General features: G+C 33.0%; 1 protein-coding gene and 1 long non-coding RNA gene across 2 annotated transcripts in view; both read left to right on the top strand.

Moving 5' to 3' along the window:
* The window catches only part of LOC105118302 (uncharacterized), a 13,669-nt gene extending 3,305 nt beyond the window's left edge, over window positions 1-10,364 (top strand). Inside the window, exon 2 of the long non-coding RNA XR_840926.1 lies at window positions 9,875-10,364. This is a non-coding gene — a long non-coding RNA (uncharacterized LOC105118302). The remainder of the gene's footprint in view (window positions 1-9,874) is intronic.
* On the top strand, window positions 5,251-10,043 carry LOC105118300 (uncharacterized). The gene is made up of 6 exons (XM_011016222.1): window positions 5,251-5,853; window positions 7,036-7,555; window positions 7,651-7,800; window positions 7,922-8,107; window positions 8,515-9,145; window positions 9,402-10,043. Exons 1-5 carry the CDS (start codon window positions 5,497-5,499, stop codon window positions 8,820-8,822), a joined length of 1,521 nt encoding a protein of 506 aa, XP_011014524.1. The 5' UTR covers window positions 5,251-5,496; the 3' UTR covers window positions 8,823-9,145; window positions 9,402-10,043.
* Window positions 10,365-13,608: the final 3,244 nt, after the last annotated feature.

Genomic DNA, 13,608 nt, shown 5'->3' with positions numbered 1-13,608 from the left:
TGCATTTTCTACACTGAAGAAAGTGTTTTTTTTTGGCATAAATCTAATTTAATTATATTTATTTATGTAATGATCAATTAATCAAGTTCTTAATGATCTTTTATACTGAAGTAGACCCAAAACTCTTAGATATATCTTTACAAAAAAACTTAGCACTTTTAGATCTTAGTCTTTTTTTATAATTTTTGTGTAAGAAAAAAATTAACGTGTGAGGTATGTTTTTGTTTTCTTCTTCTTTTTTCTAAGCCTTTTACTGTGAATTACATAGTGTTATTGATGGAGAAAGGTTGATCATGGCAATTATAGCCTTCATTACCTCATCCTAAAAGGACTTAGGCAGCTTTGTATAAGAGCATAGATCTAATTCTTTAATAATGGTTATGTTCATTCTCTCAGCCACTTCATTCTGTTGTAGAGTCTTAGGAATTGTCTTCTTCAACTTGATATCATGTTCCTTGTAGTTCTTCTCAAAAGAACCCCTGCATTCACCACCATTATTAGCTCAAATACATTTTAGCTTTCTACTAGTTTCTCTTTCAACTCTGCTATGAAAATCATTAAAGACATCAAGCATCTGATCTTTGGATTTTAAACCTATTGCTCAAATTTTCATGGAGTGATCATCAATGAAACTAACAAAGTACAATGCACCCCTAAGAGACATATCAATTATAGAGCAAACATCATTATGAACTAAATCAAGAACATGTGATCTTCTATGTAAAGGTGATCTTTGAAACACAACTTTGTGTTATTTACCAATTAAACAATGAGTACATGTGTTCAAGTTCATATCTTTTAATGAAAGGTAGTTCTTTTTAGTAAGGAAGCCAAGACCTTTCTCACTTGAATGTCCAAGCTGTTTATGCCATAAATTAGTAAAGCAATCTTCAATTGCCTTCACCTCCCTTTTGATCACCTTGGCATATGACATGTAGAGACCCATTTTCTTTCCTTTAGCAATAATTATAAAATTTTTAAAGAGCTTTTATTTACCATCTTCAAAGCAATTTTGATAGCCTTCTTTATCAAGAGTACCTATAGAGATCAAGTATAGGCATATATCAAGTACATGCTAACATCTTTAAGTAGCAACTTGCATCCAGTATTGGTTTCCAATCAAATATCTCTGATGCCCACAACATTAGCTATCTCTTGATTTAACATCCTAAATTGACTAAAGTCACTAGTAGTATAGGATGTGTAAAAATCACATCGAGTTGTAATATAGTAAAAAGCTACTAAATCTACAACCTAGGTGGTATCCTAACAAACAAGATTAACACAATCATCATCACAAACAATGGTAATATGACCATCAAATACGATTGGAGCTATACCATTCTCTTTATTTTTGTCTTCATTTTTACCCTTTTTATCTCTTTTATACTTTCTACAGTCTTTTTGAATATGCCCAGGCTTGTCACAATAATAACACTTAATTCCCTTACTTGACTAAGATCTTCCTCTTGACTTTCATTTGCCTTTTTTATTGTTGAATTCTCTATGTTGCTTGTCGTGAGAGAACTTACTTTGACTTCTCCCTTAACTTTTTGTAACAAGTGCATGAGATTCAAAAGTTCTTATCCTTTTCCTTCTTTTCTCTTCATTGAGGATACAATCCTTCACTGTTTTTAAAGTGATCTTTCCATTTGGAGTAGAATTGCTAAGTGACACCACCAAAGTCTCCCAACTATCTGGCAATGAACTCAATATGATTAGTGCTTGCATTTTATTGGCTAACTCAAGATTCATCAATGATATAAAACCTTGATAAAAATACACTTTTAAGTATTAATCATCTACCAGCAATGAAAGCTAAATGGGTTGAGATGTTTTGAAATTTTATATTTTAGATTATATTTTGACGGAGACTCAACTATAAATTATAAATTATAAATTATATTTTGAAATATTATAAATTATATTTTGAAATGTTATTTAATAGATTAATTTTTTGGGTTGAGATTTTTTTAATATGGTATCAGAGTCTTGATGACCAAGTGGTCACAAGTTCGAATCTCACTAACCCTATTTATTTAATAAAAAATTAAGTATGAAGTAGTGTGGGTCTGTGCAAGTTTCATGTCCAAATAACTTTTACTTGAGGAGATATGTTAAAGAATAATACAAATTATATTTTGACAACTTATCTAATAGATTAAACTTTTAAATTAAGATGGTTCTTTGATATGAATATTAAAATTTCGGTCAAGAAACTACATTCTTGAACAAGTCAGGCCGGGAATAATATTGCAATTGTCTTCTATATTTTTTATTGACCAAAATACTATAAATTCTTTGTTATCTTGTGTTCTTAAAACTATTTCTTAGATTTTAAGAGTTTAAATTTTAGAGCTGAGATGATTTTTTATATTATATTTAATTTTAATAGCAAAGAAATTAATGTGTCAGTTTTTTATTAAATTAATAAAATCAGTGATAAGATTGCAGTCAGCATGCATAAATTTTTAAATTCAAATAAGTGTCAAGTATTAAAAATTAATTTAAAATTATTAAATGAACCTCATTTAAAAATTAAAGATTTTAAGTTGAAATAATTGATCAGCAAATGATAAAGGGGTTAATTGTGAATCTAATAAACAATTTAAATGGAAAGAGTGATTTTTCTATCAGTTTGTCCGAAAATTATTTTGGTCTACGTTTGATAGAATTAGGATCCATGTTATAATTAAAGAGCAGTGAAGATTTGTACTTTTGACCTATTAATTCAGGGTAGTTAACCTTTAGCTAGCCTCGTAGCTGGTTGGGGATTAATCATGAACCACAATTAAAGGAAGGTGAACCACAATTTTATATTCTATGCTTCTTTAAATTTGTAGTGTGATCATTGTTCTTATGTATGAGAACAATTAAAGTAGGATTACAGGAAAAGGAAAAGGGAAAACAAAGAATAATTTACTTTCTTCTTTTTTGATTTGTTTATTTTAGAAGCACGAAGGTGAATCTTGATTTCAAGCTGTAATGTTATGGTTTAACAAACGGAATACATTTTTTACACTGAACTAAGCAAAAAAATTGACATAAATTTAATATAATTATATTTATTTCTGTAATGATCAATTAATCAAGTTTTTAATGTATAAAAAAAACAAAGTAATAATATATACTTCTGAAATCGGGTTAATTTAACTATTAATGTTGAACAAAATATCAAAGAAGGAGCTCTCGGCATGAATTAACTGAAAAGGAAAAGTGTATTTTAAATGATCAATACCGAGTATTATTTAATTATTTAAAAATAAACAAAAATGTAAGATGGGTGAAGATAGTATTCAAGGGATACTGGCCAGAAAGGCTAGAAAGATTCTGCAACCAGAAGAGAACGAATTTTTTTTTTTTTTGAGACTCGCACTATGCTTTTACTATTCAAGGGTTCTCGGATGCGAATTGAGCAGTAGCTTGGATAACAGGAAATCTACTTAGCGCCGACAGTTAGTCAGTTGGAAGTCGGCAAAGCAGCGAAGGGTGTACGAAGCACTAGCTTTATTGCTCTTTGTTTATAACATGGACACTTGTTTTATCAAAATGAAGACCAAAATACTTTACCAATTTTCTTACAAACCGATTGAAAAATCATTTATTTATTACACTTATAATTTTAACCCTTATCGTCATCTCTTCTCATTAAAATTCTAATATAATGTTAAAAAATTATTTTAACACCCAAAATTTAAACACTTAAAGAGATCCAAGAAATATATTATATTACCTCTCTATCAACATAAAAGAACAAAGTATGTATATATATATATATATTAGCTTTTGATCTCATGTTTCACGACAGGGTAGTTACCTTTTAGCTAGCCTTATAGTCTTAGCAGAAGGAAATTATGCCCCTTTGGCTTGTTGGAAATAGAGTTAAAGGACAATTTGTCATGAACGTGGAACACAATTTTATATTCTATGCTTATTTAAAGTTGTAGTACTGCGATAATTGTTCTCATGTATGAGAACAATTAAGTATGATTATTGCAAAAGGAAAAGGGAAAACAAAGAATAATTTACTTTTTTCTTTTTTGATTTGTTTATTTTAGAAGCACGAAGGTGAATCTCGATTTCAAGCTGCAATTTTATGTTTTAACAAATGGAGTACATTTTTTACACTGAACTAAGAAAAAAATTTGACATAAATCTAATCTAATTATATTTATTTCTGTAATGATCAATTAATCAAGTTCTTAATGTATATATATAAAAAAAACAAAGTAAAAATATATACTTCTGAAATCGGGTTAATTCAACTATTAATGTTGAAGAAAACATCAAAGAAGAAGCTCACCAGCAAGAATTCAATGAAAAGGAAAAGTGTATTTTAAATGATCAATACCGAGTATTATTTAATTATTTAAAAATAAACAAAAATGTGAGATGGATGAAGATAGTATGGAATGTTAGAAAGTTGATTACAATTTTTTTTTAAAACAATTAAAATTTTCAAATTAAAATAGTTGTTTGATATCCACCTCATCTAACATATTAATTCGATGATTTTCATCTGAATTCAACTTTAGGCTAGATGAAATAACATATTAGTTCTTTTCATTGTAAAAGCAAAAAAGTTTCCTTGTAGACTTTTCTTTTAGATTGAACATAATACAACATCTGAAACTCATCTTGTTGACGTTGATTTACAAAGCATGATCTGACGTTTTATTCTATAGGAGAATAATCATAACTTTATTTTATTCTTATAAAAGAAATAACTAAGACTTTACCTTTATTATATATTGTTATAATAGTTTCACTCTATAAACTAAACACGCAAAACACGGATACTAGTTTACTTTTATTTTTAACAAGGAATAGTTCTTTATAGGGTTCTCAAACGGCTTAATGAAGAAAAACTACAAGCTAGGTTGTTTCTTTGTAGTCATCTCTTGGAAACAAGTTTTCTTGTTGACGTTGATTTTGCCAAGAGCTAGCTGTAGCAGCATTCCAATCATTTTGTTAAATTATGAATACACCTAAAGAAGATTTTAGAGATCAATTAAAGAAAACACTACAAACTATAATTTAGTGCTAAGTTAAGTGACTAAAGGAATAAAGAAATCAAACAAACACCAGGAATATTCTAGAAATGAAAGAATGCTTGTCCACAATTCAAAGAACTTGGAATTTTCTAGTGTATTAGCTAAGATTTCAGCAAGTTCTATGGCTGGAAAGATTGTTCCATTTAGATTGGTTAAGAAGGCTATAAATAGCCATGCAATCATCACTTGTAAGGTAACTAAAAACTATGCTAAGCTTAAAACCTTTGTCCTAAAACTCTCCTTCTTGTATTATATTTCCTATCAACAAAGATTTTGCTTTGTATATCCCACATCCTTCAACCATTTCCAAATTACAACTAAAAACCTTAACTATCAAACTACTTTCATTTCAACCCCTAAACACTAAAACCTCTTAAACTGTCATCATCCTCTAACAGTGGAATCAGAGCTCAATTGATCGTAAGTGGGCATTAGAGTCTATATGGCCACCACAAATTCATCACAATCTATCTCTGTGCCACTTCCCATTTTTGATGGTAGCAACTATGATTTGTGGGAAAAAAAAATGATGACACTCTTCGAGTCTCAAAATCTTACGGACAATATTGTTGGGAAGGGACTTACGGACAATATTGTTGAGAAGGGACTTAAGAAGCCAACAAATATCTCTATTCTAGAAGAAGCACAACAAAAGGAGGTAACAAAACAGAAGGATGCTAGTGCCCTATATTTGATTCAACAGTCACTAGCGATTAAAATTTTTCCTAGGATTAGTGAAGCTTCAACAGCAAAGCAAGCGTGGGGTACGTTGCGGAAGGAGTTTCGCGGCGATTCTGAGGTACGCATCATTAGACTCCAAATACTACGAAGAGAGTTGGAAAATATTGAAATGAAATATTCTGAGACCGTTAAAGATTATCCTTGAAGAATTAAACTAGTGGTAAATCAAATCAGATCTGTAGGAGAAAATTTTATTGATCAAAGGGTTGTTGAAAAATTTCTAGTACAAGAAAATGACTATAGTTACTACTATAGAACAATCAGAAGATTTAACAATTTTGTCAGTAGCTGAACTAATCGGTTCTTTAGAAGCACATGAGAAAATACTCAGTATTACGAAGAAGACTCTATTAAAAGTGCTTTTTAGTCTGAGCTTAATGTAAGGTCTCATAAATCTAAGCATAATACTGAGAAATTAATGGATTTACAACAATATTATATAATATTAAGTCAATGATTTCTTTGAGAACAATTAGTATCTTCACGAAAGCGCTTCCATGAATTAAATTTGAGGCACTACGAGATCAACTTAGAATATCAATATTTAAGTGCATTAAGGATGAGTGTTAAATTATTAATGCACTTGAAAAGATTCTAGAGGTCAATTCTAGAAAATACTACAAACTACAAGTTAGTGCTAAGTTAAGTAGGAAAGTTCTAGAGAAATCATACAAACACTAGGAATGTTCTACGAAAGAAAGAATTCCCATCCACAATTCGATTCTTGGAAGTTCTATGGGTGGAAAGTTTGTCCAAATTTTTCCATTTAGGTAGGTTAAGAGGGCTATAAATAGCCATGCAACCATCACTTGTAAGGTAAGCCAAAAACTATGTTAAGCTCAAAACATGTTTTCCTAAAATTCTTCTCCTTTTATTATATCTCTTATCAACAAAGTTTTTGCATTGCATCCTTCAACCATTTCCAAACTACAAACTAAATTCTTCTTTTGTAACTAAAAACCTTAATTATCAAATTATTTTCATTTCAATCCTTGATCACTAAAACCTCTAAACTACCTCCTTATAAACTACCATCATCTGCTAACACATTTCCATTGCTAAAAGGTATGTACGTGCATGATATACTTGCAGTTCTCTTTGAGTGATAAATTTGTTTTCCATTATATATTAATCGGTATTGGGGGTTAATATAAATTTGCTTAGGATTTCACTTAACAGTATAATTAGCTTTGAGTTGAGATTGTTCATTAACAATAGTTACTTACATAATTTTATGCAGATAGCATTTGAGATAAAACTGGAAGCACCTTATAAGGCAGCCATGAATGGAGAATGGCAAAGCATGATTGACTTCTATCGTGAACATTTCGGAAAAATCGGCTGTCCAGTTACGCCCTCTAAGGATACTGGACTTCATCTAGCTGTGCACAGCAAAAAAGAGCAACCACTTGAAGATTTACTTGAAATCATGAAGAAAAGATCTTTACCTGAGGCATTTCTCAAGAGAAAAAACCAATTTGGAAACACGGCTCTTCACGAGGCAACCATCTATGGCAATTACGAGGCTGTACAGCTCTTGGTAGAACGTTGTCCAGAACTAATTAGGCAAGCAAATGAGTTCGGTGAAACCCCATTGTTTACAGCAGCTGGATTTGCTACGACAGCAATAGTGGAGTTTTTAATCAGATCCAAACAAGAACAATGCGTGGATAATAATGGCCTCCTATTATCAATTCACAAAAAGCGATCGGGAGATGACCTGTCCATCCTTAGCGCTGCTATTATAGGGAAAAACTTTGGTAGCAATTCCTCTTTTTATAGAATTCTCAAATTTAAAAAGTATACATACATAAGATATTGTATAATTTTTGTCTTCCTAATTTCATGAATGCAGAAACAGCTTTACTGTTGCTAGAACTGGATAAATCGCTCATCAGCATGAAGGACAAACATCAAATATCTACTCTTCAACTTCTAGCCGAAATGCCAACCGATTTTGAGAGTGGATTTCGGTTGGGCATATTTGAAAGACTCATCTACTGGTGTATGCCTACTCCAACCACATTATTAGACCTTACAATATTGCCTACACATTCCCTGTTTGAATACCATGGACATACACATACATATATACGTAATAATTTGAACTCTATATTATGTTGCAGGCCTTCCTGTTCCACGTCGCCGCGAGGTAAAATCAAAGGTAAAATCAAAGGTAGAAAGTTGCCGCCGGGAAAGGAAGGAGGTGGGAGATCTTGAGAGCGGTCGGGGGAGGAACTCAGGAGATCTGGGGAGTGACTCGGAGAGGAATCAAAGAGGAGGCCTACTCAACTATTTAAGGGTCCTTGAAGGTATTGGACACAAATGAGGCCAGTTCTCCTTTATATTTCGAGATTAGATTATAAGAATTTGAAATTTAATTCATGGCTTGACCCAATAAAGAGGTTTTGGTTCACATCCTATTTTTAGAAGCTTACGCAAATAATCCTTGTGAGTCATCAGAGATAGAGCCTCTTCCTAAAAAAATATAAAAAAAAATAAAAATATGTGGCTCACTTTTACAGTGGCACGACTTAGATGCATTTCTCCTACTATCCGATTTCTTCTTTTGTTGTTGTTTTGTTTTCTATATGATAATTTAGCATGTCTCTATTTTTTCACCTTTTACTATCATTATTAACATTTCTTTCCATTTCATAATAATGTCAAGCTCTCATCCATGTTTAATTTCATTCCCTTTCGCACGAGCATGATGTAGGATGTTGGCTAGAAAGAATCTGGAACCAGAAAAGAGAGCATGTATTTGCTTTGACATTCGCCGAAAGCCTAATAAAGAAAGATGAGTCATTGAAAAGTTTCACCATAACAAAGGAAGACCAAAATAAAGAAGAAGAAGAAGATGAAGAAGAGCAAGAAATGTGTGGAAAAAAAATAAAAAAGGAGAAAAAACTTCTGAAAACACTAGCAATGCAAAAGAAACTGATAAAGCAGAAACTTCTGAAATCACTAGCAATGCAAAAGACAATGAAAGAGCACAAACTTCTGTATCTGTATTGTCATCATTAACAACTAAAAAGGAGATCCCATTGTTTACTGCAACTAGAAGGGGAATACAAGAGATTGTGGAGCTGATAATAAAACTACATCCTCATGCTATTGACCAGCGCGATGAAATGAATCGGAGCATTTTGGATGTGGCCGTCATGTATCGCCAGAAAAAGATCTTTGATAATGTGAAGGAAAAGAATTTACCAATGGCTAGAATGCGTCAAGGTGTTGATAAAAGCGGAAACACATTGTTGCACCATGTTGCAGATATGAATAAAAACAGTGGAGTAACCAAGCCTGGGCCTGCACTCCAACTTCAGGAGGAGTTGAAATGGTTTGAGGTGAGCCCTTTTCATCCCTTTGTCTTTACTTGATACAAGTTTTACAGAAACCGTTAAACGGTAAAAAGATTCCTCTCCAAGACGCGAGTAATAAAACTTGAACTTAATTAAGACATCAGGCTGAACTAGTTCTCCTAACCAACTACTTAGGGAAAAACTTTAATATTATTCACAAATAAAAACTATCTGCGCTCTAGTAATAACATTTCTGTAATTCGTAGTTTTATTGATCATATTTATCTCCCAATTATTGCAGCGAGTGCAAGACGTAATTCCTTCTTATTATGTCCCGCTTCTGAACAAAGATGGAATGACTGCAAGGGAGTGCTTCGAAATAGCCCACGAGAAGCAACTGGAAAAGGCACAAACATGGATCAAGGAAACATCTCAGTCATGTTCCACTGTAGCTGCACTTGTTGCAACTGTTGTCTTTGCTGCCGCCTATACTGTGCCCGGAGGTTCTGATGAAAAAGGCAAGCCAAACTTCATCAACTCTCCCTATTTTCTGATTTTCACTGTCTCTGATGTTGTCTCCTTAGCAAGCTCCTTGACTTCGCTTGTGGTGTTTCTCTCTTTGCTGACCTCTCCATTTGAGCTACAAGAATTCCACATCTCTCTTCCTCGAAAACTTGTTGTTGGCTTCTCCTTCCTCTTCTTTTCTGTGTTAACGACCATGCTATCCTTTGGGGCAACAATTTTGATACTCATTCAGACAGAGAGGAAGTTGACAACATTACTCCTTTCCATTGCTTCATTCCTTCCTGTCTTAATATTTGCAATACTGCAATTCCGTCTGTACGTCTCCTTTATGGGCTCTACATTCAAAAACTGGATAGCTCATCTATCGTTTCCTGGCCCTTGCCTACAATGGAAGAAAAAGCTCGGTCCCAAGAAGAAGGAAAAAAGCTCGACTTGATTAATATTGGAGACTAAAGTGGCACAGAGGTTTTTCCTTTTTATTGTTGGTTTGCACCTCTACTATTGATCACTACATATTGAGTGTTACAGAATGTTTGATTGATCAATTTCGTGATATTTATGAGGTTGCGCTATCTTCAATGATGGCCTTAGAAGTCAGTATGTGTTAAATATATAGTGTGTAATAAGTTCTGGTATGAAGTTAGGACTAAAATCTTGCTTCAATCGGTTACTTGTAGTAAAACTGGGTGTAAGTTTATGGTTATTATTATTAATGGATATCTCTCTTCGATTTTCTCAATCACCTACAAGTTTGTTTTCTCAATCAGCTTGAGGGGGATTATTTATTGTATTCCGCGGCACTACGAGGTATTGCAAGGATCTTAATACAAGAGATTTTGATCAATCCGAAATAGATTTATTGTATTTAGATTAATTATATGGGTGGCATAATATATATATATATATATATATATATATATAGACGAGTTCGAACCTAGAAGGAGATAAATTGGCCAAACAACTTATCTGACGAAAATATCTTTAACTTTTAATTTAATTATTTAATATGTTTTAAACTTTTTTCGAAGATTCTTTATGCTGTTTTTATAGTGTTAGCTGGATATAACCACCAAAGCTCAAATTACCCTTCAAATTAGGCTCAAAGTTGCTCTTTTATTTAATTTTATTATTTTTATAGTTAATTTTGAAGTTTTTAGCATGATACCTAGTGTTTATGGTATTTTTTTTTAATTGAATTCTGATTGTTTTTACTTTTAAAATTCCAGTTAAAACCTATTTAAAAGGTTGTGATTTCTATTTTGAAAGCAATCTATTAGAAAAAAATAATTCACTAAAATCACTAATCGGTGTGCTAACATATCTTTTGCACCTATTCTTTACGTCTCCATAATTGCATGACACATGCCTCAAAGGCTTGCAAATAATGCACAACCATGGCTAACTAATGGTTTATCCTCAATAAAAATCACTAGATAGAATTGATGATCATTCTCGCACGTCCCCCGCATGGTATCGGCTAGTGATTTTTCATTTCTCGTTTGCTTTGATTAAATCATTAGAATCTTCAGTTAGTATTTAATTAATAACTACTAGAAAACTCAAGTATATTGGACTCATCAAAAATTCATGGGTAAAGAACTGGTTATGATTAGAGAAGGTATTAGCATCCCTAATGCACCCTATCTAAAATAAGTTGCTTCGTGGCTTTAATATGTTAAAGAAGTTTTAAAAATTTTGTTCTCTCATCAAATATTAGAAATACAACTTTCATGTAAGTTCATAATTCTTTAACCGTAAGCAAATTAAAATATTAAATTCTTCTTTAATCTTTGTTATTTTATCATAAAAGAAAAGCATACATTCATAATTAAATAAATGAAAATCCAAACACACACTCACTGTTACTATATTTTTCTTTCCTTTTCTTTTTCTTTTCCATCCACATTTACAAAGTATAAATTATATAAAAAAATAAAAAATAAACAACTTTTACCTTAAACAATTTAAAAATTACAAAATGACCCAAAACAACTCGAAATAGTATCAGGCCTACTTCTGGAGCTGCCGGAATAGTGGTGGCATGTTGTTCCACACGCGGCTGTCACTGGCGATGCGTGAATTGACACGCCGCTGTCGATGAAGGTGACAGAAACTGGTGGATCGGGAATCTCTTCCCCTTCTCTGTCTTGCTACGCTAGCGGTGACCCGCAGCAACAACAAAAACGCAAGAACTAGTTGATTTTAGTTTTTTTTTCCTTTGTTTTTCAAATCTGCTTTGTTTTGTTTTCTTCTTTTCGGTTTGCTGTGAAGGGGTGCTGTTACTATGGAGGAAAGTGAACAGATCTAAGTCTGTGGGAGCTGTTATGCTTTAGCAGCTACTAGCGGATTTAATTCAGTCTTAGCAAGCTGGCTGGCTGGTAGTGAAGCAGATCGGCTGTTCCTGTGATGGGCTCCATTCGTTGGCCGGTTTGTGGGCATTGTTGAAGCTGGGTCGGCAGGAGAAGGTCTTGGTTGGGCGTCTACTGTGAGCGGCTGATTTCTGTGGGCCCCACCATATAGGGGTTGGTCTCTTGGCCTTTTCTGGAGCTGGGGAAGAATGGAGGATTTGAAATGGCCAGGGGAGGGGGAGGTCAATGGAAGGGAACACCTGGGATGGAGAGGAACGACGTTGCTAGGGTGGAATGAGGAGAGAGCCGGGTCTCCGCTTGGTTTGTCTCTTGCTTCTACAATTGAGAGGCAAAAGAAGTTGTTGTGGTCCAAAGGGCTGGGTTGGGAAGAGGATGATCTGGTGAAGGGGTGCTGGTGTTGGGAGATTACAGTAGGGATGAGGGATTGGCTATGGCTTTCTTTTTTCAAGACTGAGGGCCATTAACTGGCTTCTGTTGGCTAGGAGTTGGGTTTCGCTGGAGGGGTTGTTGTTTGTACGAGAGGGTGAGGTTTTTGGCTGGGGAAAATGGTCGGTTATAAGGAGAAGAAACCAAAAATCAACCCCTCCCCCTCCTAGAGGTTTCTCTAGTTTGCTTTGCCAAAGCAAAGGGAGAAAGGAGGTGGCCTCTGTAACAACTAGGATAATTAGTACTTAAAAGTATATTTTTATTAAGGTTTTATGTCATTATTTTGTATTTGAAATATCAATAACTCCTTAACTAAAACATATTTTATAATAACATATCTAATAATATAAGATACCTTTAATTTGTGGTAAATGTTTATTTTAAATACAGGCCTATCACATAAATGAAGGGATTGATTGATGAATTTAAGAACTAAAATTGAAAGGATAAAGAGATGGTCAAACTTAGAAAAGAGATGTTGGTGCAATCCAAACCAAAATACAATTCGGTAATTAAGACATATCTAGAGCTATAGATCTTAGATTTAGGTCTACTTTATATGGATGGAAAGGTAAGACATAGACTTACAACTTTCATAGGAGTCCAAGACTTAAAAAGGTCATTTTCAAGTTCAAATTATAGCAACTACAAAGAAGTCCAAATCTGTCTTCCAGCCCAAGCACTATTTAGTATTTGGCCCATATCTGGAGTTCTAGAAGTCGAAATGTCCTGAATGTTTTACATAAGAAACTAAGATAATTTCTTACAACTTTCATGTTTTCAAGTGGCTCCAATTTTGACATTATCAATGATGTTTTGGGCAAACAAGAGAAGATAAGAATTGTCACCAAGTCAAGAGTTGGTCACCCACTCATCAATTAGTCATTAAATCAATAGTTTCCAATTTTATCCTATAAAAAAGGCATTTGCCATGCATTTACGCATCTTAGTTTCCATACCAAGATCATGCTCATGATTTCTCTCTTTGTGTTTTTTTTGTAATGTTTATACTTTGCTTTAATTAATATCAAGTTTATGCCTTTCATTTCCTTTCATTTACTTAGTTAACTTTTATCTTATTTATGTTATTATTATTTTTATTTATTTTTCTTTCTTTCATTATATTCAATAAGTTTATTATGTCAAGGTGAAAAGGTTACACTAATAGTGTAAGAATAAGTATAATGT

The sequence above is a fragment of the Populus euphratica genome, unplaced genomic scaffold (genome assembly GCF_000495115.2).
Source record: "Populus euphratica unplaced genomic scaffold, PopEup_1.0 scaffold1860.1, whole genome shotgun sequence".
Taxonomy (NCBI): domain Eukaryota; kingdom Viridiplantae; phylum Streptophyta; class Magnoliopsida; order Malpighiales; family Salicaceae; genus Populus; species Populus euphratica.
This window is presented reverse-complemented; position numbering and strand designations above follow the sequence as displayed.

Excerpts from the sequence above, each read along its gene's own strand:
- LOC105118300 (XM_011016222.1), top strand. The coding sequence starts at position 5,497 with ATGGCCACCACAAATTCATCACAATCTATCTCTGTGCCACTTCCCATT. Across the intron at positions 5,854-7,035 it reads AGTTTCGCGGCGATTCTGAG|ATAGCATTTGAGATAAAACT; the intron begins GTACGCATCATT and ends AATTTTATGCAG. Across the intron at positions 7,801-7,921 it reads TGAAAGACTCATCTACTGGT|GCCTTCCTGTTCCACGTCGC; the intron begins GTATGCCTACTC and ends ATTATGTTGCAG.